Below are 25,397 nucleotides of genomic sequence, written 5' to 3'. Positions count from 1 at the left end.
CTTCACTACCCCAATCCCTCAACTCCACCACTCCCACCTGTCATCCCAAGTCACCATAACTCCACCAACACCCTCAACAAGAACCCCACTCTTTAATTCAACCACCATTATCGTATGCACACTTAGAATTATGGTAAATCGTCTTGGACTAAGGCGCCGTTTCAATAAGATATAGAAATAAGAAACCGTAAATAAGCAGAACAATAGGTCTCCTTTCCGTAGATGTTTCTCCATAGGATTAAAAAAAATGTTTTTACACATCCCATCGGCCACACAGCCTTCCAGGGATTTCTTCAGCAGCGTTGCTTTAATGCAGCACCGGTGGACTTGGCTGAGCTGTTCACAGCCGGTTGGTCACGTTGAAGGCGAGAGGGTTGGCGGGGAGTTTATCAACCCCCCATTCGAACTTTGTGGTCAAGTAAAGTATTCGTGTGATTCACTTTTATCAGCGTATGTACTCGCAAAAGTAACATTGGGGGATTTTCTGTTTGATAATCTTCAGCCGACTAACAAGGTTGGCTCTGTACACTGCGAAGTAGGTTCCACATAGGAACTGAGATACAAGGTTCATTCAGGCGAGCCAGTCTCATCCACTTGCTTGGTCACAGCAATGAAATTCATATCCACAGTGAAACCTTTGATCTGCTTGCCACGAGCATCGTATCTGAGTTGCCATGCGATGGCTTTATTATTCACCAAAGGAGGCATCACGAGGATTGGCATTGTTTTCGATGCCAATGCCTTGGTGAATTCTGAACAATTATTACTCCTATACATGTGTAGTGCCGTGAATTCACTCGGACGACAACCGTCTCTTTTTCCGCCGTCACTTTTATTCCATCGTTCCGTACACACAGTGATTCTCTTCGCGTTCCGCCAACTCGGACACTTCGATTTACTTCAGCATCGTCCGTGCATCCCCTTCCACACACAGTGTTTCTTCGCCTATCTCTTCATACACAGTGGTTTCCCTTCCACACACAGTGGTTCGTCTTCTATCTCCTCACACACAGTATCGCCGCTATCTCTTCACACGCAGTGACTTCCCTTCCACACACAGTGGTTCGTCTTCTATCTCCTCACACACAGTATCGCCGCTATCTCTTCACACGCAGTGACTTCCATCTATTCACACACAGTGACTCTATCTATCTCCGCTAACGCTGACTCTCCCTATCGCTATTTACTGTCTTTGGGGTCCGGCTCTCTATCTATTCTTCCCTAACATTTCCAGCTGTCTTCTTCGTATCTCTTCACCTCTCGCCAACAACTGCCCAGCAACAACTCTCCAACACAACTCCCCAGCAGCAACTCTCCAACAGCAACTCCTCTCCGTTCAAACCACCTTGCGTTTTATCCCCTCTTGCATTAGCCTTAATTAATTGCCACGTGGCTCGCTGGTCGTTTCCCGCCAGCCCGCACCTGTCCCCTTCATCAGACATTCAGACGCCACCACTTAACGCTAACAGCCTCTCGACCAATCACAGCCCTCGTGCCACGACTCCCTTAATTACTTGGGTTTGTTTACGCCACTCGCGACTCGACCACCTGTTCGACCTCGTGTGAACCGTTCTCCTTGTCTGTCTGTATGTACTGTATATGGCCAATTCCTATGCGCATTATCCACTCCACTACATCACCCCCCCCCCCCCCCCCCGTGATGAAAGAACCTAGCCGTCCCCGGCTACGATATACTCGACTTGGAGTAATGGAGTGAAGCAGACGGAACGATGACAACATATATACATAACGTATTTGCAATATACAACCATTTTGTACAATCATGCAACGACAGGCACATAACACCTTTATACAGAATTCCCAACCCCCAAAGTCAATGTATTGTATTCCTCCTGGAACAGGTTCCCGCTGCCGGTCCATCTCCCCTGCACGGGATACCCTGCGGCAAGGGAGGGCCTCGCTCGTCTTGCCAATGAACCCTACGCCCATCCCTGTCCCAGCGACACTCAGCTGGCGGGGCTGTCCGTCGTTCCCGGTCGGGACGGCCATTGGACCGGATCTGTGGCCGTTCAATCGGCGTCCGGTCAGTAACCCTGCCCAAAAAGGGCGATCCTGCAGGCACACGGGGGGCAGATCTCTGGGACACGCGCACTTGTGACCTCCCCACAGGTTCGTCGGACACATCCAAAACAGGCCGCTCTCGGATGGGGGATGACGCATCATATGGTAGCACAAATTTATTCAGGCGCGACGGGTGAACAAACCATGTCCGACGACACTCTGATCCCGTAAAACCTCCACAATATCAACGGGCCCCTGCCAGGGGCGGTGAAATTTCGGGGACGTTCCCACCGGCACCATGGGGCAGTGTAACCAGGCTTTATCTCCAACACTTCATTGCTCTCGTGGCCGCTGCCTGCCGAACAATCTTTCGTTAGCGGCTTGTCGTCGTGCCGTATTTTGCAATGCAGCCTCTCGGGCTTCCCTTAGACGGTCCAAAGCCACCTGCATCGGAGCAGGCACCGTCGTAGATTTCTCCCGTTTTCGAATTCCCAATTTCACAATAGCCGGCGCATCCGGTTCCCGTCCATACATCAGAAAAAATGGCGAGTACCCCGTTGAGGCATGCGGGGCCAATCTAGACGCGGCCAGCATCGCTGCAACATGCAGATCCCAATCATCTTGAGCGGTGTTTACTTGGTGACAAAGCATGGACGTCAGCGTCCTATGCAGCCGCTCGACCATGCCGTCAGTCTGCGGGTGGTATGGGGACGTCCGAATCTTTTTGTTCCCCAGCGAGTCACACACGTCCTTAATCAATTTCGATAAAAAATTTCTGCCTTGGTCAGTAAGCAAATGTTCCGGGGCCCCCTTATCTAATACATATCCATTCAAGAAAGCCTCAGCGATCGATGTCGCTGACTGGTCTACTAGCGGCCATGCCATCGGCCAACGAGTTAAGTATTCCACCCCAACGAGCAAATATCTGTGCCCTCGGGGGGTGACGGGAAACGGACCCAAAATATCCAGTGCCACAATTTCGTTCACTCTCGAAACTTGAATCGATTGCAAAGGGACACGATATGGCCGTGCACATTTCCTCCGTGCACATTCCTGGCACGCTTTTACATGCTGTTTCACATCGTTAAACATTCCCGGCCAGTAAAATTCACTCCCCACCGTCAACACGGTCTTCTTCTCCCCCAGATGCAGCAATTTCTCATGTACCTCGTTAATCAGTTTCCCCTGCAACACCTTCGGGACAACAATACAAAATGTTTGTGCTTCCACATCCCAGCGAACAAGCAACCCCTCTGTTAACATCAAAAATGGGCGATCCTTCGATCCCCTTGAACGAGAGGCACGCAGCCTCATCCTGGTCAGCGAGGAATCCTCCACCTGCAGTTGCTTCCACTGCTTCAATGACAACCCCAACAGTCCAATTTCTGCTCCAGGGACTATCCCTGGCACCCCCGAACCCGCTGCAGCGACCGTTTGCGGAACCTCCTGCAGCGGCGGGCCGCAACGCAGCGAGCCCTCTTTGCACCGACACGTCTCAGCCGGTCGCAGCAACCTCGACAAAGCATCCGCGTTTACATGGTGCGTCCCTTTCCTATGCTGGATCGTGAAAGAGTACTCCTGGAGGGTCTCAATCCAGCGAGCCATTTGCCCCGATGGCTGATCCACGCGCAGCGAGTACTGTAGCGCCGCGTGATCAGTGCGGATCAAAAATTCCCTGCCGTATAGATACGGTCGGTACTGGCGCACAAAATGGACAATTGCCAATAATTCCCTACGCGTCACACAGTATTTTTGCTCCGCCGGCGATAACACCCGGCTGCCATATGCCACCACTCTCTCGACGCCATCAACCATTTGTGACAAAACCGCGTCTATGCCCGTATCACAGGCATCCGTGTCAAGTATAAACTGCTTCGTAAAATCCGGGTATCCCAACGGCGGTGCGTCCGCCAGTGCGGCCCGCAACACTTCAAACGATTTTTGTTCAGCAATCCCCCATTGAAACTTTACACCTTTCCCGGTCAGCGTATGCAATGGTCGAGCAATCGTGGCAAAATCCTTAACGAACCGCCGATAATACGACGCAAAGCCCACAAAGCTACGCACTTCCCCTGCTGTTTTCGGCACTGGCCATGTACGCACACAACTCGTCTTTTCCGGATCAGTGGCCACTCCTGACGCACTAACGACGTGCCCCAAATACTTCACCGATGTTCTCAACAATTGGCACTTCTGTGGTTTAAATTTCAATCCAGCGCGCCGCACTCTGCCAAAAACGGCGCGCAGCCATTGCAAATGTTCATCGAAATTCCTACTGAAAACAATCACATCATCTAAATATATCAAACATGACTCCCACTGCAGGCCCGACAACACGAGTTCCATTAATTGCTGGAAGGTCGCCGGCGCTGAGTGGAGTCCCATCGGGAGCACGTTAAATTGATACAATCCTTGTGGTGTCCGAAATGCCGTTTTAGGTCTTGACTCTTTATCCAGGGGCAATTGCCAAAAGCCCGACAACAAATCGAGGGTTGAAAAGATTCTGGCGCCGGACAGGGCGTCCAGCGAATCATCAATTCGTGGAAGCGGGTACGCTTCCGCCACCGAAACTTTATTCAATTTCCGATAGTCAACACAAAATCGCATGGTTCCATCACGTTTTTTAACGAGGACAATAGGGGCTCCCCACGGGCTGAACGATGGGGCGATAATATCCTGCTCTAGCATTTCATCAACAGATCGCCGAATACATTATTTCTCAAGAGGACCTACACGATGCGAATTTAACCTGATCGGGGGTGCGTTCCCCGTGTCAATCCGATGCTGCAACAACGTCGTTCGACCCACGTCGTGTTTCCCTGAACTCAACACATCCTTAAATTCCACTAGCAACGCATGCAACCTCGACCGTTGCACAGGCGATAACTCTGGGTTTTGTTCGTAAAGATCCCTTAACCATTCCGGATCGTCCTCCTCCCTTGACAACATTTCATCCTGCCCCGTAGCAAAACATATTTTTGTTTCTGGACCCGGCGCACCCGTTGCGTGCACCAACGTAGTGCCCCCTTGAATAACAACCTCTTCGTACCCCGCGTTTACAATTTGAATGAAGGGATCACAATAAGTTGGTATTATGGTCAAAGCTCCTACCACGGTGGGCATTCTCGACACAGCATTTGAGGGTGTCAACAGCACTCCCTCCTGTAGCTCATCCCAAGGCACTTCCTTCTTTAACCGTAGCGGAACCAATATTTGCGATGCAGGCGGGACGCGCACGGTGCGGCTCACCACGGCCTGCACCACAGCGTTCGCCACCGCAAATTTCGAAGGCGTCCCCAAAAATTTCATACATTTCCGCGACGGTAATTCCAAACAACCTTTTTACACTGAAATCTTAATTTGCATCTTTTGCAAAAAATCCGTGCCCAACAAACACGGTACCGCCAAGGCCGTTGAAGCCAAAACACTTCCTGTCACAATAACCTCCCCAATTTGAATTGTCGCAACCACGCAGCCCATAATGCCCAAACTACCCCTGTTTGCCACTACACATGGCCCTTCCACTGGCGCTAATGATCCAGGCGACGTCGGCAGCAACCGAAAAGTTTGCAATGAAATGAGAGTTGCCGACGCCCCGGTATCCACAATAACCCGTACCATAACACCTTTAATACATGCCATCACATCCGACGATCCCGGCGCGGCCCCCAACACACGATGTACCAACGCGCCCCACATATCCCGGCCATGCGTACTATCCGAACCCGATGAATACGGTTGAGATGACGCGGATAAGTGATGTGGATAGGGCGGCCATGTATTGAATGCATCTCGACTCACACGGGATCCTTGGTCTTGGGGGAACTGCCCACTGTAGTTGTTCGGCGTCCATGGAGGACCACCTCTTCGTCTCAAGCAGTCGCGGGCGAGATGACCCCTCCGCCCGCACTCGTAGCATGTCCGATGCACGCCGTCTCCATATGCCCCGGGACGATGCCGTCGGTCTCCGGTCGACACTCCGGCTGCCGCTGCCATCGGCGGCGCCTCGTCCACCACCACCGCCACCGTGCTCGCAGCCCCGGCAGGGGTCGTCAGCGACGGCTGCGCTACCGCTGCCGCTGGTTCGTCTCGTATATGAAGGTTGACTTGTATGTTCCTGGCGATCAGCAACGATGACACGTCGTCGTCATCATCCTTGTCCGGGAGCGACAAGACGACTTTCAGTTCCTTTGCCAGCTGTAACATCTTCTCTTGCAGCAGGGAGTCCCAGCCCTCCTCGTCCATCGCCGGGTACGCAACCTGGGCGAGGGCCAGCAAGGCGCTGCGAAATGCCAGGGGGGACTCCGTGGCCTCCCGTTTCCTCTGTTGAAATCGACGTTTGGCGACCGACCGCGGCTCGTAGACCTTCCTCATTGCCGCAATAGCACCGTCCAATATTTTTCTGACAGCGGCAGGGAGTCCGTTAAAAGTCGCCAAGGAGTCATCATCCAATGCCGTCGGCAGTGCTCGTAACGCGGCACTCTCCGTCCACTTCAGGGACTCGTAAGCCGCACGGAATCTTCGTATGAATGCCGTCCAATTTCCCACTTTGGCCTCAAATCGTTGTACGTGTAGCCGTCGTGGCGGTCCCTCCGACTGGTCGTCTTCGTCGTCAGAATCTTCCAACCGCTCCGGCTGAGCGGCAACCTCCGGCGGTGGACCCGGTACGGGTAGTTGAATGCGGTTCTCCATCAAGAAATTCTGGAATTCCTCTGACAACTTCTCCATTCTGGCCTCCCACTGGGTCATGAGGACTTGCCAATCCTCCGGCGATCCCGGGCCTTCAGCACCACCCGAACCGCTGTCACCGTCCGGAGTACTGCCGGCCATCTGGCCGGGCGGCAAATCGTCGTTGTCGCTGTCGCCGCCCGAGTCCACTGGCACATTTCTTTTCTTTGCCGCTTTCCTTGACATCGTGGCGTGTTCCGTACTTTTTCTTACACCAAATGTAGTGCCGTGAATTCACTCGGACGACAACCGTCTCTTTTTCCGCTGTCACTTTTATTCCATCGTTCCGTACACACAGTAATTCTCTCCGTGCTCCGCCAACTCGGACACTCCGATTTACTTCAGCATCGTCCGTGCATCCCCTTCCACACACAGTGTTTCTTCGCCTATCTCTTCACACACAGTGGTTTCCCTTCCACACACAGTGGTTCGTCTTCTATCTCCTCACACACAGTATCGCCGCTATCTCTTCACACGCAGTGACTTCCATCTATTCACACACAGTGACTCTATCTATCTCCGCTAACGCTGACTCTCCCTATCGCTATTTACTGTCTTTGGGGTATGGCTCTATATCTATTCTTCCCTAACATTTCCAGCTGTCTTCTTCGTATCTCTTCACCTCTCGCCAATAACTGCCCAGCAACAACTCTCCAACACAACTCCCCAGCAGCAACTCTCCAACAGCAACTCCTCTCCGTTCAAACCACCTTGCGTTTTATCCCCTCTCGCATTAGCCTTAATTAATTGCCACGTGGCTCGCTGCCCGTTTCCCGCCAGCCCACACCTGTCCCCTTCATCAGACATTCAGACGCCACCACTTAACGCTAACATACTCTTGACCAATCACAGCCCTCGTGCCACGACTCCCTTAATTACTTGGGTTTGTTTACGCCACTCGCGACTCGACCACCTGTTCGACCTCGTGTGACCCGTTCTCCTTGTCTGTCTGTATGTACTGTATATGGCCAATTCCTATGCGCATTATCTACTCCACTACACATGGCACCATGAGTTCAGCCACATTTTAAAAACAACTGTTATTCATAATAACGCGTTTTTGGTTGGATTGTGTAAAAATAAATGTCGCAAACCCACCTCCACCCGACACAGCCACAGAGTAAGGTTTGTCACGGGAACGAAACGTGCCAATTGGTTTTAACTTCAGCAGACCCTCTGCATGGTGTGTGTGCAAGCCCACAACATTTATCATTTGAGTTAACGAAGTTTCGCTGGCGATTACCACCAGCGACACGCGATCTAACCAAAACAAATTTATTTTGAAAAATATTGGTGGCGAAAGCCAACTAGTTAAATACGTGAACAAAAACTGTTATCATATCTGGGGTGGAGCACGCAGTACCTAACTCGCTGTGCTAAATTAAATTCAACATAACAGGCCGTCAGTCACCTCCGTATCACTCTTCTATCGCTATCACTTTGGTGACTGTTCCCATGAACGAACACACATTGACCCCTTTACTCGGTCTTCCACACTGCCCGTGTGGTCCACGCCGTGTCCAGCCACCACACGACGCTTCTCTGTATGATTCTTTCCCTGGCATTGCTCAATGTGTAAGTTCCCCATGCAGTTTGTCTCTCTTTCCATGTCCGTACAATCTTCCTCATGTCAATAAGCGTATTCACTTTGACTCATTACACGATCGCGAGTGCCGTCTCTGGGTCCGTGCTTTGCCAGTATCAAGGTGATGAAAAAAATAATCGTCTCGACTCATCCCGCAAAGAATACAGGAGGCGTTACGATGTTGAAACACCAAATAGGCTCCCTATCACAAGGCATCGAGTCTGCATTAGAGGCGGCTGTCTCTGGCGTTGGCCAAATCAGCGCTATTGTGAGTGCTGTTCACTGCTGGATGCTTGTAATGGCCTCCGCCAGTTGCGTTTTTATTGAACTCAAAGTCCATTGAGCCGTGCCGCACCCTCCTCGTCCTCCTCATCAGTCAGGGAGAGAACCCGGACGCGAGCCTCAAGGAGAGTCCATCGCCTCTCGCTCACATCCACACATCCGTGTGGACAACTCCTGGGCCATGTCTCAATTACGCCTGATCACCACGCTCCTAACCTGCACACTCATGCTGGTAAGTTGCGTGTGTGTGTGTGTGTCTGTGTGTTTGTGTGTGTGTCTGTGTACGTGTGTATGCGTCTCTGTGTGTGTGTCTGTGTGTGTGTTTGTGTGTGTCTGTGTGTGTATGCGTCTCTGTGTATATGTGCCTCTGTGCGTGTGTGTCTCTTACTGGAGCGTGCCACTAAGAGGTGGGGCCTTACCATCAGCCCCACCAAATCTAAGCACCTGCCTGGGTATTTTGTACCATCGGACACTCCACCCCCACAACTCCCAATCGGTGATGGGGCAGTTGTGGAGAGAGTGGAGAGTTTCCCATACCTGGGCAGTGTGCTTATGACTGGCTCCAGTTTAACAGCAGAGGTCTCACTCCGAATCAGTCGAGCGGCAATATCTTTTCATCGGTTGCGTAACGCTGTGTGGAAGCTACCTGGTCTGTCGCTCCGCACTAAGCTTCAGGTCTTCTCGGCCACGGTCATTCCCTCCCTTCTCTACGCTTGCGAAACGTGGACCCCCCTAATGGAACATCTTCGCCGGTTAGAAACATTTAGGCTGGCCTGCCTACGATCCATCCTGGGTTTAACCAGACTGGATTGTGTGAGGAGCTCACAAATCCTTGAAAGATCTGGGCAAGGTCCCATCGGTGAGCTCCTCCGGCGGGGAAGGCTGCGATGGCTGGGTCATGTAGCCCGCATGCCCAGCTACCGCATGCCGAAACAGCTTTTGTTCAGCCGGATTGAGGGGGCTAAGCGGGCGCGGCACGGGCTAGAGAAGAGATGGAGTGATGTGGTACAGGAGGACGTGGAGCTGAGTGGACTTGCCGATGACTGGTACCAGCGGTGTCAAGATCGGCCTCTGTGGAGGAGGCTCGTGAAGGACGCTACTGGGCAGTTGGAGGCAGTCGCCCTCCAACAACAACGGAGGGTGGAGGAGCGACGGTCACAACAACGAGCGGAGCGCCGGGTGGCTAAAGCACAGCAGGTTGCCACAGTAGGGGGCACAGGTGGTGCATCAGCCAGTCATCTCAGTCAGTCGACCCGTGACACCTGGGTCTGCCCCGTGACCTGCCAGCAGGCGTTCGACACTTCACGTGGCCTCAGGGTGCACATAGCCTGGCACAAGCGTCGTGGTGACGTCACCGCCACTTAGTGGCGAATGGCGGTTGTTGTTGTTGTCTGTGTGTGTGTGATAGTGTAGCGGTTAGCGCGCTGCGCTATGAACCTGGCGACTCGGGTTCGATTCCCGCTCACGGCCAACACCAGTGACGATTATCTGAACCGGTCCCGGGCCTCCCCTAGGTCGACTCAGCCTCAAATGAGTACCTGGTGCGGTGTGTAAACATTGCCACTAGGGAGACAAAGGCGGTCGGGCGTGGTGCTGGCCACCCACCCCCTCGTGTACCGATCCGGCCTTCATAGGTGCTCGCTAACAGCACTTGCCCCTACAGTCTGTTAAGGCTATACGGGGGATCTTTATCTTTGATCTTTGTGTGTCTGTGTGTGTATGCGTCTCTGTGTGTGTATATGTGCATTGTGACTGAGGGTAGTGTAGTAGGTAGCGCTACGCTGCGCTGCTCAGGGACAACACCAACAGCAGTGACAATTATCTGGAACCGGCCCTGGGTCTCCCCTAGGTCGACTCGGCCTCCTCTAATGAGCATCTCGTGTGGCGTGTAGTAAACATCGTCACTGGGGAGACAAAGGCGGCCGGGCCTGGTGCTGGTCACCAACACCCTCGTGTGCTGTGTCGGCCATCATAGGTGCTACTCCCTAACAGCACTTGCCCCAACAGCCTTTTAGAGACTAAACGGGGGATCTTTGTCTTTGTGTTTATAATCAGCTGTGCCATGTTGACACAGTAGGGGGCACAGGTGGTGCATAAGTGAATTAACGTGGTACACGTGCGAGTGTAAGTGCGTTAACGTGGTACACGTGTGAGTGTGCGTTATCGTGGTACGAGTGTGAGTGAGTTAACGTGCTACACGTGTGAGTGTGAGTTAACGTGGTACACGTGTGAGTGTGAGTTAACGTGGTACACGTGTGAGTGTGAGTTAACGTGGTACACGTGTGAGTGAGTTAACGTGGTACACGTGTGAGTGTGTGTGAGTTAACGTGCTACACGTGTGAGTGTGAGTGAGTTAACGTGCTACACGTGTGAGTGAGTTAACGTGGTACACGTGTGAGTGTGAATGAGTTAACGTGGTTCACGTGTGAGTGTGAGTGAGTTAACGTGGTACACGTGTGAGTTTGAGTGAGTTAACGTGGTACACGTGTGAGTGAGTTAACGTGCTACACGTGTGAGTGTGTTAACGTGGTACACGTGTGAGTGTGAGTTAACGTGCTACACGTGTGAGTGTGTTTGAGTTAACGTGCTACACGTGTGAGTTAACGTGGTACACGTGTGAGTGTGAGTTAACGTGGTACACGTGTGAGTTAACGTGGTACACGTGTGAGTGTGAGTTAACGTGCTACACGTGTGAGTGAGTTAACGTGGTACACGTGTGAGTGTGAGTGAGTTAACGTGCTGTGTGTGTGCAGATGGCCCCACTCTCTGCAGAGGGCAATCAAGATGGCTGTGCCCCAGGAAGGTACAGAACCGAAACCAACATTTGCTGCCAGCTGTGCCCCCCAGGTGACGAAGACACGTGGATTATTTGTCGGAACGAAAGTCGAAATTAGGATACAGAATAAACGCCTGCGATGCAGCGGTGGCCGTGGGTTCGATCCCGACCCTGACGCTGCTGTATATTTGGAGTTTGCGTCTCTCTCCCCGTGGTCACGTGGATGTTTTTCTCCCGGTCCTCCGGTTTTCCCCTCCACATTTAAAATCAACGTCACGAGTTTCATATAATTTGGCTGCTGCTATAAATTTCCACGTGATAAGCTTGGGAATTGATGTACTCGTGCAGTTTGAACCCATGTACTTGATCTATTTTACGTATTTATTGTTGTGATTTTTGTTTACCTTTCCTATACTTTGCACGACGATAATTTTTTGGATCGTTTGTTGTTGTAACTTTCTGACCCGCCCCATCTGGACATCTTTGCTTTCTCCAGCATAAGTAAAGATTCTGGTATGATTTATTGAGCTATCATTTGTGGACAAGTTGCTTCTGAAAAAAGCAATATAGATCAGTGAGCTTTACCTGGTAAAGTAAAATATTATTTCAGTTTATTTTAACTTAACGTAGTTGGCTACAAAGTGGATGATGTGAAATCGTGCACATTGAACTAATTTATTGCGTATAATTCACGTTAATTGGCTATTAAACGCGTTGCTGAGGCTCAAATTTTGACTTCTCAGGTGGTAGCAAACAATCAAATTATTGCTCTGAGCCCTCAGATAGAAGCTAATTCAAAACCCCTCACCTGCCTCTCCACTTTGCTTCCACGGTGAGATTCATTGACTTCGGTCATCTCTTTAGCAACTGAGATAAACAACAACATATTCTTTGGTTCTTTCGGTAAAGTCACGTAGAATGAGAATAAAATAATAAAATGAAAATAAGACAATAAAATTCTCACGACGTTTCGGCCACAACACAAGCGGCCTTCTTCAGGTGAAAGAACAGAAACCACGAATCTCAGCAGCACTCATTGAAGCACTGTCGTCCCGACAGTTCTGTTCTTTCACCTGAAGAAAGCCGCTTGTGGTGTGGCCGAAACGTCGTGATAATTTTATTGTCTTATTTTTATGTTATTATTTTATTCTCATTCTACGTGACTTTACCGAAAGAACCAAAGAAGATGATTCCCTGCAGTCACGAAAGCTTTAAATTGAAAAAACATAATAACCTTTGTTTCACCCAACAGGGACAGCGAAGGTTGAAGACTGCTCATTTGAGGAACATTTCCCAGTCTGCCTTTCATGTAGCGACGGATCAACATTCACTGACTCGGCAAATAACCTTACCAGCTGCCAAGGATGCAGAGTCTGCGACGAGCAAAGTATTCGTCGTTTTCTTATTAAACTCTCACACCCATGATGCTGTGTTCCCAACAGTGGTGGTGTCAGTACATCGTGTGATCACGCGTTCTATTGAGGCCCATCTCTTAAATGCCCTTCGTTAAGCACTGCCAATTGTACGCTGTGTTCGCGCGACTTTCTTTGACAGGGGAGGTTGTTCAGCATAAGTGCATCACCACTGGCGACACGGTGTGCGAGTGTGTGGAAGGAATGCACAGACCAAGCCAGTCCGAGCCGTGCGAGGTTCTTAAAGGTGAGACCGGCGCCGGATTTAGGCAAGATAACGATTAACTTGGTTTCTGCAGCGCTATTCGCACAGGGTCTCAAAGAGCTTTGTGTGCAAGTATGTGCGTTGAACTTCTTTGCACCGTACGTAAGCCAACCATGATAATTGGAGGTGTGGGGGAAGGACAACAAACTAAACACAACAACAACAAGCAGTTCTATAGTAATGAGCTCCATGTCGAGTTTTGGAGAAAGCCTGCAGTAAAAAACGGGTGAGAATCAGCAGATGTACGGTTTTTTCGCAGTGGAATATAAAACTTAAGTAGATTGGTGGTCAGATATTTAGGAGCCAACTCATTGAAGCTAAATAAGCTACAGCTTAGGGCATCACATTATCAAGGGGGGGCTCTAAATTCCCCAAAATAATACATTTACAGTTTTACATAATCGGTTGAAAATTAAGGAGGTAGGGGAAAAATTACTGTCTAGAGCGGTTATTTTCATTCGGATATGACAACAAATATACAGGCATTACTCGATAATAGAGTTTATTTGGGTTAGATCGCGTAAATATATAAATGTGTCATTAAACCCGCCACCACCCGACACAGCCAACTAGTAAGGGTTGTCACATAAACAGAACATGCCAATTTGCCACTAGTACAGCACGCAGGTGTGTTGGAGAGCCATGCCACAACATTTACAAACTGAGTTCGACGTTTTGCTAGTAATTACAACTAGCTTGATCAGGCGACAGCCAGCTTTGTGAAGTCCACCTGTTTCGTTCCTTATATAGAGGCATAGATGTGGTGACCAAACTTCTAAGCTCTTGAGTGAACGTACATTATGCATGCACATTATGCAGGACCATTGATCTTGTCCTTCCTACGTGTTACGAACCCTAAGCTTTACATAGCTTAGGGCCCTCAGTAAGTCCAAATCTGGGCCTGGGTAAGACACAAGTTGTGTTGTACAATGGTGTGGGTTAAATTACAACGTAGATTTTCGTTGCCAATACGTTCATCATTATTTGTTTGTGTTCGGCCACGTGGCTAGTTTTATGCCAAAATTAAACTTAACTAAAACGAAAGATTCTTGAAAGCTATTTTTATTTTACACAAGTAAGGCCCACTGAGCTATCAGAAGCAAGGAGTCCAAACAACATTACGGGGCAAAGGGAGCTGACCTTCCATGTTTGCAGAGAAAGGAGCCAATAACGGTGAATGAGTTGTTGTTGGATCCTCTGCTGAGGAGGTGTGAATGAGGGGGGGGGGGTGTTAAGGCTGCTTTTATGACATCGTGCCGTACCAATGGAATTCCCACCTGGTAAAGATACAATACCGAAGTGAGGTAAGAGATGGATTCCAGCTGGTTATTCAGCCAGTGACTTGGTAATTAATGCCCATTCTGGGAAAGAATCCCTACTGCTGGGCCTAGAACTTGCCACATTGGTGGTTTGGCCTCATCAACCAAATTAAAACTCCTGCCCGCGTATTGTGTGCAATTGAAGACGTTCATCTTTCCACATCTCCATGAGTCATAGAGCAATTGCATGGTGGTAGGTGGCTAGGGCTAAGGGGGCTTAGACCCCTCAAACCTATACATGCCGGTTTGTAATTACTGGCGAAACGTCGTACTCGAATTGTAAATGCTGTGGGTTCACTCTTCAACACACAGCCGGTGTGCTGAACTAGCAACGAATTGGCACCACGTTCTGTTTACGTGCCAACCCTTACTAATTGGGCTGTGTCGGGTGGTTGCAGGTTCAATGACACATTTATATTTATGAAATCCCACCCAAAAAAAACGCGTATGGATGATATTGGTTGTGAAAGCCTCCTACGTGTTATACATCTGTAGTGAGACGACTTCCGAGAAGTGAGGGTTTCTTATTTATTTCTCGATACTTTAAGGACAGGGTCACGGAATAACATAAGCGCTGAGTTACTTTTAGCTTAGCCACCCATACAGCCACATTGGTGACATACAACTATATAGCTGACTGACTATATAGCGACGACGACAATGCAGACTGTAGCCGGCTGGCTATGCAGCGACGATGACGATGAAGACGAAGAGATGGAAGCGTTGACAGCGACCACAGCCCCCACGACAGCCTCAAACCCCCGTTTGCCTCTCCCTTATATCCCCCCAGCATGGCGAAGCCCCGCCCCTGGCCACGCCCCTCTTATGGAACTCTCTCGCTGGTTCCAGGAGCTTCCAGATCGATCCCTTCCTTGGCCTTTGGCCCAGTGACACCCCCCTCATGGTTGCTTGTGTGTCGTTCTATAACGCACCTATACCCGTAGTTAGCCCCCATGGCCAGCAGATGGCACCCTGTCACTACACATCCATCAATATCAGCATGTTTGGGCGGGGCTTGGAGCATATGCATTTCAGCAGAATCAGAATCTTTATTTAGACTACAGGAGGAGGAATCCGATGAGCTATGAAGCTCTTTTTCACAGATGTCCAGGAGCGGCAGGGGGGTCAGCAAGTTACGACAACAAACAACCAAACAACAACAAACAACAACACGAACATCGAGAGGAGGGCAACATAGAGCAAAGTGGGAGGCAGTGAAAGGACGGTCAGAAAAATAAGAAGAGCCCTGGGCAGCTACACTAGAGAAAGTTACCATGGTGGGAAGAGCGGCGGTGAAACTTGCAGTCACCCCATTAATTTGAACAAATTTCGTTTTGAGTCCTTCTACTGGCCTAGCTCAATTCCACCGGCACTGTCTTCAACACTGAGTAGAACATCTTGTTGTTATGCGAGTGTAAATATTGCATATATATAACATTATATTACGTGTGTGTTTTGTGTTGTAGGCTCATTGCATTGGATTTGGGTTGTCGCCGTATTCATTTTTATTGCTGCTCTGGGTGGAGTTGCTGTTTTCGTATATTGGGTTAAGAAAGTGAAAAAATCTCAACATGCGGGTGAGTTCCATTGTCATCTTCTTATAGTGTTCACTCTGTTGTCAAACAATGTCTATGACCTGTTTTGACAAGTGGATAAGAAACATGCAAGCACTTTACGTTAAAATTTATTTTCGACCAAAAAACACCAACACCGCAACCTGATTTCACCCTAACACTCGCTGCTGTTGATTCATTTTCAATTGGTAATGAATATATTCACATGAAGTAATCACACGTTTCATAAGTACAATCTAACCACACACTGAATACGGAGTGATCAATAACACAGGGCTACTGGGTCATGGCATCTTTAATCTGATTCCAGTCAGACGCTGCTCCTCAACGCCGCCAGTCTGGTTGTGTCCCTCTCTATTCTAGTCATGATTTCACAGACCGGACGTTCCCTGCCCTCAGAACTGGTCCTGTGTAACCACAATGCCCGTGTTTGTGTCCTATGATGAAGGTTCCCAAGCCAATGCCACCGACTCTGAGAGGCAACCGTTGAGTAGCGACGATCGCCCCAAGACAACCCCATCGGAACCACAGGTGACAACTCCTACCACACCACCACCACCACCACCGCACTCCAGGCAAACGATCGGCTACTAACGCTGCATGTTCCAATTCTTCACTCTGGTCTACAAATCTCTTCATGGTCTTGCCTCACTGTATCTTGCCACGTTTGTAACTTTCTCTGTGTCGTCTTTTCGCCCTCATCATTTTCAATCTTTGCCGTCTCTCTTTGCTCCTCATTCTCCTTGTGTCCAATCCATGCAAGTTCCATTGCAGAGTCCACGTCCTAACAGTGGCCGTGTCGCAGGTGGAGGTTGTCGTTGTGAGAGACACTGTGGAGATGATCCAAGAGAAGATGGCCTCGAGTGGAGGTGCCGTGTGGACGTGGCTGAGTGACCGCCGCTCAGAGCTGCTGGGGAGTGGAGGTGGTGGGGTCGGGCCCCACCTCTTGCTCGACCTCTTTCTGCGGGAGCTCATCGACGAGGCCGAGTACTGGAAGGCACGCGGCCTCCCTGATGCGTCACGACGGGCACACTACGTCATCACCCTCGTGGTAGACAGAGGAGAGGAGGCCTGCGGGAAGTTCAGGGACATTTACGAGGGCTTCAGTAGCAGGAAGATAACATTTCTAGACATGCAGAGACAGGCTGGTAAGTACATAAATGACTCGTACATTGCAGAATTATCTGTATCACTGTAAAGTAATATGGTTAATAAGATGTGTAGGTCATGTGGTGGTGTTTGAGAGTGGTGACCACGCTGGTCAGGGCAGGTTGGCAGATTGCATCATTCAAACGGTGAAGAGGAGCAAGTGTGCTGGGACAGAATGCGCCGTTAGAAGGGATGAGAGGCGATGGTCAAATATAGCGGTGGAGCGGCAACCAGAGGATGGCCCGCCGAGGAGACGGAGCAATTAAACGAGTTTGTGTGCAGGTGGTCGGTGGATTATTACATCCCGGGTGTGTGAGAGATGGAAACGGCTTGAAGGCCTTCATGTGGCAGTCGATTGATCTTGGTTGTTGATGATGATGACATCAATAACGACATCAACACCGCTCAGTATCCTCCACAGCAACCGTGTTTGTGCCTTGTTATGTTAATTGGGTTATATTCCACGCGTCCGTCCCTGAAGAGTGCCCCACTGCCGTGACCCAACCGTTCACCCAGCACAGCAGCAGCAGCGGTGGTGCCCCTGGCAGCATCATCAACGCCGCCTGATCTCATTCATCTGATGCCATTAATTATTTTTATTGTTACAGAAATCTGCTCGCCAACATACGACCCTAACACAGCAAATGGGTGCCTACTGCTGTCCACGGACCTCAAGACGGTAACGAAAGCAGCTGATCAACTGTATCCATATCACGTGGACAGGTTTGAGGCCATCCCCCAAGCGCTGTGCTCGGAGGGATTTTCCTCCGGGCGTCACTACTGGGAGCTGCACGTCGGCTGTGCAGAGCAATACATGGTCGGTGTCGCTTGTGGGAAGAATGCGATGGAGAGAGAAGAATTTATTGCTGGGCTGGACGGGGTTAAAATGTCCTGGTGCGTGTGGAGACGCGACGCTGAGCTCGTGGCTGCTCACAATGGAGAAGTCACCGTGCTGAACCCGCCAGTGCCTCCCCAGCGAATCGGGCTTCACCTGGACTTTGAAATTAAGCAGCTCACGTTTGTTTGTGCCGAGACCATGACGACTCTGCACGATTTTTATTTGGAAGAGTGGGAACGCTCCGTTACGCTTCATCCTGCAGTGTTGCTGTTCAGTGGATCGATTACCATTGGTGAGATCAGCCTTTCAAATAATTAACATACATGACTCAGTTATTGGCAGTAGGGTTCACCTGATATCAGCTTAAACATCAATCTTGAAATGGCAATACCGAGGTTGTTGTCGCTAGTAGTACGATTTATAATTGAGTTTTGGGTAAGGCCACGTAATGATCACTCTACATGTGATGTGAAAACATCCAACAAATTGACAGCCAAACTAAACGCTACGCATGTTTAGAGATTCTCCAGCTGAAGATGGCTGGTAGTAATATAATCAATTATAATATTTACATCACAAAGATTGATAAAAAAAAATGGAGAATTGTGTAAGCTTCAAAACACGTCAGATTTTGTATTTTGTAGCTTCATCTATTTTTTACGATCCACTCCTGTGGATCGTTAAAACTCGCACTCAGAGGCATTGTTCAAGATACTGAAACGCAGCAATACCTTGAGGAATGAAGCTGCTCTTGCCCAGCCATTGCCTGTGGCTGAGGACATAGCATTTGCTCGGACTCCCTCACGTCTCTCATTAGCGTGTTTTTGTTCACCCCTCTCTTAGCCCAACCCCTCAGTGGTGATGTCAACACTGGCCGCAAAAACGTTATCCAGAAGGTTGACGAGTACGAGGCCAGTTTGATGCCTGTGCGGAATGAGATGGTGCCCCTGTTGTGCAGGAGACCCTATCTCTTCCTGCATGAGATGTTGATGCAGGGCCACATCGAAGCGTACGTCTACTGGAAGGCATACATGGAAAAATACCCCAGCAAGTGTGAAATGTTCATCCGCCAGGAAGTTAAAAGTGTAAAGAAAGACGGGGAGCTCAAGGAAGTGATGGAAGCCACTAGAAGTAATGAAAGAGACTTCCTCGCCATGTTACACTCATCAGGTAAGAGACAAACCACTTAAATAGGACACCATTAGGAAGGTTGTGAGGAGAGTGAGACGTCAAGGTGGGCATGAAGTCTCAATCGTCTGTGGCTCTGACGAAGCTTCAATGTCAATGCTGTTGCTATAAACGGTGGCGTTTACGACCAAAATGCTGCTAAATTCCAGATAGGTTAGGTATTTAGCCACAATCAGCAACGATTTCTCTGGTAAAATAAACATCTCATTGTTTTAAATTTGAGACGTGCACCTCCAATAATCATGGTCGGCTACGTACAGTGTGAAGGAAGTTCAACACGCATGCAAACAAATTGTTGTTCTTGTTTTGTTTTCAGAAAGGTGCTCTCCCACCGTGAACCCCAATTCCGTGAACTCCGACCTCCGCCTCTCCGTCGACCTCAGGACGGTGACTCTGTCCTCCGAACGCCACTCTTACCCCCACCACCCCGAGCGCTTTGAGAACTGCGCTCAGGCCCTGTGCCGCGAGGGCTTCTCCAGCGGCGCGCACTACTGGGAGGTGGACGTGGGCGGCGCGGAGCAGTTCAGAGTGGGCGTCGCGTGCGCCACTCTACCGCGCGGAGGGAGAGAGGAGGCGCGGCTCCTGGGCGCGGGCACGGACTCTTGGTGCCTGTGCAGACGCGAGGGCGGCTACGTGGCGAGCCACCGCGGCCTCCACACCGCACTGGCGGCCGTGCGCCCTCCTCCCAGGAAGATCGGCGTCCACCTGCGTTGGGAAAAGGGGCTCCTCTCGTTCTACTGTGCCGACACCAGGAGGCGGCTGCACTCATTCAATGCCACCGCCTTCCCAGGCCCTGTCTACCCCGCCCTGTGCGTACACAAGGGGACGGTAACCATACTCCGCCTGAGTCTACGGTTTGAGGAGGGTGAAGGAGCGACTGGTGAGGTGGAGGAGAGTGGGGGAGTGAAGGGAGGTATGGTAGAAGGTGTGGGAGTGAACAGCGACACGAGTAAGAATGTGGAGCTGCACAGCAAGGTCGTGGAGAATAGAGCGGAGAAGAGCGGAGTAGAGAAGAGTGGAGTAGCGGGGAGTGGAGTAGAGAAGAGTGGAGTAGAGAAGAGTGGAGTAGAGAAGAGTGGAGTAGAGAAGAGTGGAGTAGAGAAGAGTGGAGTAGAGGAGGGTGGAGTAGAGAAGAGTGGAGTAGAGAAGAGTGGAGTAGAGAAGAGTGGAGTAGAGAAGAGTGGAGTAGAGAAGAATGGAGTAGAGAAGAGTGGAGTAGGGAAGAGTGGAGTAGAGGAGGGTGGAGCATCGCAGATTGAGGTGGGGGATGGAGGAACTGGGGGAGGTGCTGCTGGGGAGAGTGAGGCCAGCAACGGAGCAACACAAAACTCGAGTGGGGCTGGTAGGGGCACGATGAGCGGGGCAGAGAGCGACGTAACTAAACTTGGGGACGTGAACATTGGCTTAGCAAAGATTGAAGGAGAGAAGAGTGGTGTAGAGGAGAGCGTCACAGATTGAGGTGGGCGGTGGAGGAATGGGGGCAAATGGTGCTGGGGAAGTGAAAGAAACTGTGAGAAGTGGTGGAGATGACGCAGAGAATGAAGGGAGAGTTCAGACAATTATGGGGGCGGTTTATTGGAACTTGACAGGAGCTTCGAGTGAGGTGGGAGAGGTTGAAGTAAAGGAGAGCGATGCTGGGAATGGTGCAGGAGAGAAGAAGAGTGGGGAGGAGGAGGAGGTGCAGGAGGAGGTGAGACGGAGGAGCGTGAGAGTGGAGAGACACAAAACGCCGACTGTGCAGGTGTTTAAGATTTCAGATGAAGTCTTCGCCCCACGATGAATCCAGATTCTGAATTGCAGAGAATTGATGGCTACACGAAGCGTAGCACCACGTTACATTTGTTTTTTGACGTAACTCATCGTATTCATAATAAAGGGTTTTGTGTTACATCATATAAATATAAATGCGTCGTTAACCCACCACCACCTGACAGCCAATTCGTAAGGTTTGTTACATCAACAAAACGAGCCAACAGCTATTACTTCAGCACATGGGTTTGATGTTGAGTAAACCCAAACCATGTTCATTGCATGCAGTACGACGTTTCACGGTGAATCCAACCAGCTTCATCAGGAGATTTGCTCGGATTGTGAAGAAGTCTTCCTGCTTCCGGTCTTAAATAGAGCAAGATGGCCCACGTGTTACATTTAAGCGACTCATTTCCTTCAAACTCTTAAAATTATTCTTTAGGTGCAGCTGTAATTGGTCGGAGATTCTGAGCATGACGTGTGATGTTGCACCACCTGGTGGAGTTCACTGATATTGAAGGGACAACAGAAACCGCAATGCAACATGAGAATGCAAGAATGAACGTCTCAATGATAGCAGAGCAAATATAAATCCTGTTGTATATATACCCCTTTTCCATCTTAATATTAACAAGTAATTTTTCGATACATATTTCTTTTATTTTTATTTTAATAATGAATAAAAACAGTCCCAAGGCCTCAGCATGCCGTGTGGAGGTCATGAAAAGCCATTCGCCATGACCTACTGTTGACAGTTCACAAACTCCCAGGGTCAGAGGGAGCAGACCAAGTGCTGAAGCAGGCAGACGAAAACCAGAACTGACTCCAAGGTTGACATTCCCTCACCTACACAGAGTGACGGAAATTAATGAGGCCTTGAATTGGCGGCGTCAGCAAGACAGCGGACCACGCGCGAGCAGGAATAAGGGCGGGGGCTTGGAATGTCAGCGTGTCAGCAAAAACCCCAGCAAGTTTTTAAGTAAGATAAAACAATACATTATTTAATCCATAACATTCATGTTGGCGCTATTCACCGTGAACTATACTACGCTTACACAAACATAAACTGCATGACTTGGGCGATGTTAAACCCAGGGTCGGTGAGAAAGGGAGATCCCGGCCGTCTTTGTCTCCCCGCAGCGCGGGGTAGGAGTGTGTATACGCTCGCGAAAACACGAGTCAAACACCAACGGGAAGCTAACACAGACCTTGGGTTACATACAGAATCATAACTGTGGAACTGTGATGAAAGGAAATGTTAACTTAAAACTTTTTAACCATTCCCTTGTGTGTCGGGGACATGATGCAGGGAGGGAAGCTTGCCCTTCCTCCCGCACCGGCAAACAGAGAGGCAGACCGAGAGACGCCTTCGAGACAATTTGTAACGTCTGGTTGTTTTACTTTTTGGTGTTTTATGGAAGGAGGGTGACAGCGGAATATGCCGTAAATGGCACACACAAGGACACACACATACGGACGGACACACGCTCCAGACCATGACACACCGCTAAATCAAAAGAAGCCCCACCTTGTGGGGGGAGCCAAGAGGAGAGATTTTGACATAAAGTGAGACGCTCCAACAAGCGAATTCAGTTCGACCGGGGGGGGGGGGGGGGTCGACTCACCAGAGAGTTCGACCGGTGGGTCGACTCAGGAGCGAGCTGCGACCGGCGGGGCAGGTCGGCTCGACTCATCAGCAGTTCAAACCGGGAACGAGAGCAACAGGTCGCCAGCCGGCGAGCTGCAGAGCAGGGGGCGGCGAGCGGAGGCCAAAGGGGCCCCGTCGCTACCCACTGACGATGGCAAGACTAGCAGGGTAGTGAGGCGCCACCGAGTGTGATTTCAAAGAGCTGAAAGACAGAGTATCGCTGAAAGTTTATTCTACATTGAGTCCAGCTGCAGCGCGATCGACGCACCAAGCAAGAGCTTCTGCAAACCAGAGAAGAGCGCGTGCAGTGCAGTCATCCAGCAGTGGAGAACCTGCTTTCAACAAACCAGCACGAGAGCGTTCGCGTATCTTCAAGGAGAGGGAGCGTGCTGATGCAGCTCATCCAGCAGCGGAGAGAAACTGCTGTCAGCGAACCAGCACGAGCGCCTTTGAGCATCTTCAGGGAGAGGGAGCGCGCGCCACTGTTCGCGCCACCAGCGCCGTCAACCACAGAGCGTCATCAGCCACCAGAGAGCAGCGCAGCCATCCAGCAGCGGAGAGAGTTCTGCTGCCTGCGCGTGTTCGAGCTGCACCAGGAGTTGTCCGCGTGCCAACTCTCCTACCCGGCCGTGGACAAGAGGCTGGCCGCCGTGTGGAGGAGTACCGCTACCCGTATGATGCACCCCCCCACGCACGCACTCTCACCGCTCTAAAGAGAGCGAGTATCCCTTTCATACAAGGGATGCCCAACGTCGCGGTATGTTGACGCAAGAAGACCAACCATACTCACACATCAACCTATAAAGAGAACTCAACGATACGATGATGCGCTATGCCCCCCCCACTACACGACCAATCTGACGTCTGCTTAACGCAAAGAATTAATTCCGAACACTGACTACTCCACACAATTCATGACACACAAACACACTCAAGTCCGTAAAACGGACTGGCCGTGAAGGCATCGCAACGAGAACGAGTGATAACCATCCGTCGCTTAAAGTATATTCGTAATATTTCCTCCTTAATATTTTGTTTAGTGGGCTGTACTTCTAATCGCATAAGTTACCAACCGATCCATCAATACGAATTCATCCTTGGCACCTTCGCCACGGAGCTATGCTCCCGGGGAGGAATCGTGCTACACCGATTTTCTGATCATACAATCTTGTTCACGAATTGATTAATCTCCCGTGAGATAGCACGTTCCGCCGCACACCCTCACTCTAAGCCATTTCGGTAATCCTATAATCTGTCCGGTGGATCTGTTGTTACATTTATGCCTTTGGAAATGATAACTGTTTGATCGTCTTTTTATATGAATACCGTTGCATGTTAATCAATCGCCTGTGATACTGTGCTGACTATTCCAAGCATAATAGTCGTTCATGTTATAATGTATAAGGTTTTTGTTAGAATAGCTTGCCAGCATGTTTTGATGACTCTCTCTCTCACTAACAACAATCGCTTTATGCGGGATCCATGTGCCGTTGTCAAAGTGAGATCGTACAGTCGTTGATGATACTGTGTTGATACCGTGTTGAACTTCCGAGATTGAGAGTTCACATACTATATTATAGTTAAGGTTTAAATAGAAAATTGATTAATACAGAAGTGGTCGTGTGATTCTTTCCTGAAATTTTTGCATAAGATCTGTATCCTGCGATGAGATATGAACTTAGTAAATGTTAAAGCGAGAATGATATGAACTTGGGACCTAAAACATAAACACTAATCCACTCAATAAATGTCAAAGCGAGAATCATTGTATTATAGTGATCGATAATACGAAGTTAGACAACGAAGCCGAATTGACACTAGCATAACTGCATACGATTGATTGCATTATCCCAATTGATAACACCACCTCGTCAACGAGGCGGGGTCTGAATTATCATAAAGGGTATCATTAACATAACCACATCCACTCGTATAAATTGATACGATTACCTCGAATTAGCACAATTATATGCATAATTACACAAATTAACATAATTTCGGATAAATTATGAAAATTTGAAATTTCATTTAATTTTCATTATTTTTCATCAAATTTTCACACACCCACATATACAACAATCCATTTTACTGCCAATTTGAATATGCATGGAAATAAATGATAATATTAATATGAACAGACGCACGATTGTACTTGCATTGTCAAGGGCCAGGTTATGACAATGCAGGGGCCCTGGGCTTCGTGAAGCTAAAGTGACCCGATCTAGGAGTGGCTGTGTCAAGAAGCTCCGTGGAGACGTCCATCTCTAACAAGGCGAAGTCTCTATCGTCTTAGGAGTAACGTAGCTACAGCTCCGTGAAGAGTCGGCCCCGATGTCTTCCACCTCGTAGACGTTGGTCCCCGGGCAAGCGCCCAGACCGCGGCCTCGCCCTGCTCACAAAGCCTCTCGGCCCCACCCCCAACTGGACAGCGCCCTCCACCCCCACTGCGTCACGTGACTCTAATCGTAACGACGCGTCGAGGTAACGAATTCATTCATCTCCATATATAAAAGGCAAAGTTGTGATTATGTGTGTCTGTTCAAAATGTTTAGCGTACTTCCCGACATGCAAAAAACTTGAAATTTGCCGTGTGGGTACTTTCCAGACTGTACACCATGTATAAATTATAAAAATAAACTCTTGTTTTTTAGGGGGGGGAGCTCAATGTATATAGTTTTTTCACGGCAAGTGAGCTGTGACGTCAAATCTGTCACGTGACCCGCGCATGTGGAAGCGTAACGCATTGTAGTGTAGTGGTTAGCGCTCCGCTACGAACCCGGCGACCCGAGTTCGATTACCGCTCACGGCCACCGCCGGTGACGATTATTTGAACCGGTCATGGGCCTGGTGTGAACATCGCCA

General features: G+C 49.7%; 1 protein-coding gene across 1 annotated transcript; it reads left to right on the top strand.

Annotated features, from left to right (window-relative positions):
- Nucleotides 1-11,375: 11,375 nt before the first annotated feature.
- Nucleotides 11,376-25,190, top strand: LOC116956934 (uncharacterized). The gene is made up of 9 exons (XM_032978821.2): nucleotides 11,376-11,464; nucleotides 12,646-12,780; nucleotides 12,948-13,052; nucleotides 15,856-15,966; nucleotides 16,412-16,494; nucleotides 16,769-17,111; nucleotides 17,721-18,242; nucleotides 18,794-19,120; nucleotides 19,455-25,190. The coding sequence occupies exons 3-9, from the start codon at nucleotides 13,010-13,012 to the stop codon at nucleotides 20,594-20,596; spliced, it is 2,571 nt and encodes an 856-aa protein (XP_032834712.2). The 5' UTR covers nucleotides 11,376-11,464; nucleotides 12,646-12,780; nucleotides 12,948-13,009; the 3' UTR covers nucleotides 20,597-25,190.
- The last annotated feature ends 207 nt before the right edge of the window (nucleotides 25,191-25,397 follow it).

The sequence above is a fragment of the Petromyzon marinus genome, chromosome 68, assembly GCF_048934315.1.
Source record: "Petromyzon marinus isolate PM22_M1 ecotype Great Lakes invasive population chromosome 68, UKy_Petmar_22M1.pri1.0, whole genome shotgun sequence".
Taxonomy (NCBI): Eukaryota; Metazoa; Chordata; class Hyperoartia; order Petromyzontiformes; family Petromyzontidae; genus Petromyzon; species Petromyzon marinus.
The sequence above is the reverse complement of the archived record's forward strand: the minus strand, read 5'-3'. Positions and strand labels throughout refer to the sequence as shown.

Bases quoted from the DNA above. Each gene is read 5' to 3' on its own strand.
- LOC116956934 (XM_032978821.2), top strand. From the start codon at position 13,010: ATGCACAGACCAAGCCAGTCCGAGCCGTGCGAGGTTCTTAAAG. The intron at 15,967-16,411 runs GTGAGTTCCATT...CCTATGATGAAG, and splicing joins GAAAAAATCTCAACATGCGG to GTTCCCAAGCCAATGCCACC. The intron at 18,243-18,793 runs GTGAGATCAGCC...CCCCTCTCTTAG, and splicing joins CAGTGGATCGATTACCATTG to CCCAACCCCTCAGTGGTGAT.